Source organism: Phoca vitulina, unplaced genomic scaffold, assembly GCF_004348235.1.
Source record: "Phoca vitulina isolate PV1807 unplaced genomic scaffold, GSC_HSeal_1.0 scaffold18, whole genome shotgun sequence".
NCBI classification, from domain to species: Eukaryota; Metazoa; Chordata; class Mammalia; order Carnivora; family Phocidae; genus Phoca; species Phoca vitulina.
In genome coordinates, this window is record NW_022589721.1 from 15463590 (window position 1) to 15468057 (window position 4468).

Here is a 4468-nt window from a genome sequence, read left to right on the forward strand (position 1 = left end):
CAAAGAGCAAAAGTCCAAATTTTGGTGGGGAAAGAAAGATTTTAGTATGTAAAGTTGTTTTTTAAAGGGGGATAGTTTTGTTTTGTTTTGTTTTGTTTTTTACAAGGAATACATCTGTTTATTTAATACAGAAACCATGAGAAAAGTGGGTTGGGATGGGCATAGACTTATTCTCAACTCATGACTGGGAGTCTTGGTGTCTGTGCCAACAGTGCAGGAATTAGCAGGCTACTTTGAGATGGGTTATAACGACAAGCACAAAACCCAAGGCTCTTCTCCAACACCTCTGGCCAGCGGGGAAGGCCTGCAGAGAGCCTAGAGGGGAAGTCACGCCATTCTCTTCACCTCGCCATCACCATTTCATCTTCTGCTTGCTGGCCTCGATGTAAATTGAGAGCTTTCCCTGCTTTGGCTGTGCAGTCCAGGAGCCAGAACTTCCTCTCGGAAGCTTTTCGTGTTATGCACTGTGGTTCCTCCAAGGACAATCCTCACTCCAGGAGTGGTACGGTTCAGGTTATAAACTGTTAGAGCCTCTTCATAGGTGGCTCCTCCAATTACAAACACAATGATATCCTGAGGTCTATCTCTGAGTGTGCTGGGGCCTAGATAAGGGTACACGTTTTCCTTAAGCTTTCCTTTGATGAGATGGTCCAGGGTCTCATGTAGGAAAGGTTGATGTTGAGTATACACATTTTCTACTCCCTTCAATCCTTTGAGGAACTGTTTGGTAATAGCCACAGCATCTTTGGGGCTGAAAAGGTCACTTCCTCTGACCCGTTTACCACCATATTCAAATATCGCAGACACGAGTTTTCGATACTTCTCAGAAACACCTTTATTCCTGAGGTCCATCATTAGTTCTGGTAGGCTATTGCTGCTGTGTTGCTCATAATGTAGAGCATAAAGCATCACCAGGTGGGCAGCATCAAACTCTGTCACTTTGGGGTTCTGCAGGAGCCTCTTTACATTCCGGAGAGCACTAGAATGGTCATTTTGACAGGCCAGTTCTTGCTCAACTTCTGAAACCTCCAGCAGATTCTGCTCACTGACCAACGGAGACAGCTCTCCAACCACTGTCACATGCTTTGATACAGTCCCAGACATCTTCTTAAACTGTGGGTAATTCTCAACAAAAACCTTCATGTCTGCTATTGATTCTAGTTTTTGCTGTTCTTTTGGTTTCTTCTTCTGAAAGTCTTCCATGAGATTCTTTATATTGCTACCAATCTCAGCAAAGTTCAGGTACATATTGTTAACATAGAATTCATCGTTTTCAGCAGATAGGACCACCTCTCTTAAGTCTTTACTGATCCCCGGCACTCTGGAAAGATCAATCCGATTGTTGTTTATGCCCAGTAGTTCATGGACCATTGCCTGATATATCCACTGGTTTAGCAATGGGGTGATGGCATCATCGCAACGATCTAAAATAAGCAGCAATGGAGGCACCTCAGTGCCATTCAAACAGTTCATATTCTTTAGTTATTACCTGCTTAACACATTCTGCAAGTCTTTTTGCTGCTTCTGATGAAAGCTGGTAGCGAATCATGGGACATTTCTTCAGAGATAAAAGGAGAGCTGTCAGTCCTTGAGTTGTTCTGGGTAGCTGGGCTGGATCCCAATTTTGACCCTGGCAGCAACCCAAAATATTGAGGGAAAACAAATGTGGATTCACAGCAGTATAATCACCATAAAATTCCTGAACCTCCGCCACAACCTCCTGTTCATCAGCTTCAGCTAATGACTTCACATCACTCTTGCTGATCACATTACTGAAATAAATAAAATATATACTGTATTTTGGTCTCTGGAGCTCTTGAGTCAGATAATCCACATTCTCCTTCGTAGGACGAAGACAACAAATTGCTTTCAGGTGTTTCATGATCTCTCGATTTTGAGAATCAATGCATTCAAAAAAGTACACTTCCTTCTGAAGAATCTCTGACTGTGTGTATACCATACTCACTATGCCAGTCGTCTCTTTATCCATGAGGAGTACTTTCCTACCCAGTCCACTGTCCTCTATCATTTTGGAAATGTACTGTTTCACAGCAAAAACCACGTTCATGGTGGCGAATTGACAGGTTAACCCTACAGCCCTTCCCGCCCCCTTTTGTCTTGCTAAATTAACTCCCGGCCTTTTTTCAATAGAGGATAGTTTTTATTTCTGCAGCAATTGGAATGTTTTATAGAGAAAGGAAAACTTTTTTAGATTTCTGCATAAACAGTTTTGACTTAAAAACATTATAACTATCTGTTGACTAACTAGAATTTAACTAAAAACTTAAAACATTAAAGAAAATATTATAGTCTTTGCATTTCAGAATACCCAGCACATGTATTTGTTGAACACTACAATTCTTTTCTTTGCTCTGGCTGAAAATGGCCACCAGGGAGCATTATAGTTACATATACTTTGTACAATTTCAAGTGATTTACTTTAGGGCAAAAATCAGTTTTGATAATAAAAAGTTCCTTTAGGTCCCAATTTGTTTAGCTGTTTGTGATTTTTCAAAGAAAATCAGCATGTAAATTTCCTAACCCTTACCTCCATTCTTCATGCCACTCAGAAATCTTTCCATAGTCATATCTGGAATATTTCCAAAGAAGAAAATTCAACTCCCATTTTTCTCTAACTCTAGCAAACTCTTCATTAAATAAACATCTCCAAATCTCCAACTATGTGCAGGCTACTTCAATAGAAAATATGGAAGGTAGAAAAATTTCAACCAACATTTATTAGGAGCAAGGCACTGTACTGGAGGGTAAAGGTACAAAAAAAGTAAGAGGTGGTAAGTATTTACCTTTAGTAAAAAAGGTACATTTTAAAGAGGTGAGTAATATAATAGAAGAATATATATGCAAAGAAGGCAGAAAAGAACTGTGTTGAATCCATTAGAGTCGGCCAAGCTTAGGGGAGGGGAAAGCCAACTTAGAAATTTAAAAGGACATGCATGAATTTCTATTATTTAAGGCCTTTTTTTTGAAAAAACAATCAATTCTGCACAAAAATGTGCTTTCAAAATGAATGAAGAAAAGGAAATTTCCAAGATTGCCTTTAAAGAATAATAATAATAGAATAACCTCAAACTAGTTGAGGGACAAGTAAGTAAAGACAAAAACTAAGGTTGCCTAAAAGATATATTTTCAATGCAAATCAGAAAACTAGCTTTGGAACAGGAGGGTTCCAAGGATGGAGATAAATTTTGGACCCTACCCTTACCGATGATCGTGGAAGATGCCAAGTGGGAATCAACTTCTGCAGTTGAGCAGAAGCAAATATAAATCATCTCTGGAGGGTAGCACTCTTCATTCCCACAAATTCAAAGCAGCCCATATATAAGATGATAATCAAAAGTCACCAAGCACAGAAGATAAGCCACCATGAATGAAAGCTACCAGCAACAACCAACAATTTAGATCTCCTAAGACTTTGGAGCACAGAATTATCAGGCCCAGAATATAAAATAGCTTAGATAGAAACTGTTTAAATAAATTAAAGCTTGGTGTGAATCCAATAAAACATATCTGGATCTGTATGCTGAAAACCATACAATGAATTGAAAGACTCAACACAGTACAGATGTCAATTATCCCCAAATTGATATAAAGTTTTAATGTAATTGCTATCAAAATCTGTGCAAGATTTTTTTGTAGATATAAACAGGATTACTCAAAAAGTTATATAGGAAGGCAAAGGAAATAGAATAGCTAAAACGATTTTGAAAACCAAGATACTATTTAGTATATAGCTCCAGTATGAAGCTAGGTGGTACTGGCAGAGGAAGTAGGTATACAGAACTAATTTTTCACAAAAGTGCAAAAGCAATTCAATGGAGGAAAGATAGCCTTTTTAATAATGGCGCTGGGCCAAGTGGACATTAACAGACAAAAAAGATAAACCTTGGTCTAAACCTCACACCTTAAAAAAAGTTAACACAAAATGGATCACAAACTTAGATGTAAATGTAAAATGATGAAACTTTTAGAAAACTGTACGAGAAAATCTTTAGGATCAAAAGCTAGACTTGACACTAAAAGCATGACCCATAAAAGGAAAAACTGATAAACTGGATTTTTTCCAAATTAAAAACATTTGCTTTGCAAAAGATCCTGACAAGAGGTTGAAAAGACAAGCTATATTGTGGGATAAAATATTAGCAAACTACAAATCTGACCAAGAAATATTATCGAGAATACAAAAGGGTCAAAAAACTCAACATTAAAAAGCAAGCAATTCAACTGGAAATTAGGCAAAAGACATAAAAAGACATTTCACCAAAGAGAGTGAACAGTTGGAAAAAAAGCAGATATTCAACATTAGCCATAAGGGAAATGTAAATTAAAACCACAGAGGGATATTGCTACACTTCTTTCGGAATGACTCATAAAAAGTAGTGACAACACCAAATGCTGGCGATGTGGAGAAACTGGATCACTCAGACATTGCTGGGTGGAAGTGTAAAAT

General features: G+C 37.9%; 1 protein-coding gene across 1 annotated transcript; it reads right to left on the reverse strand.

The window, feature by feature from the left end:
- Positions 1–360: 360 nt before the first annotated feature.
- LOC116639497 (vacuolar protein sorting-associated protein 45-like) lies at positions 361–2104 on the reverse strand. The gene is given in 2 exon segments (XM_032415916.1): positions 361–1456; positions 1458–2104. Coding segments are annotated over 2 exon segments (1707 nt in total). The 5' UTR covers positions 2069–2104.
- Between the last annotated feature and the right edge of the window lie 2364 nt (positions 2105–4468).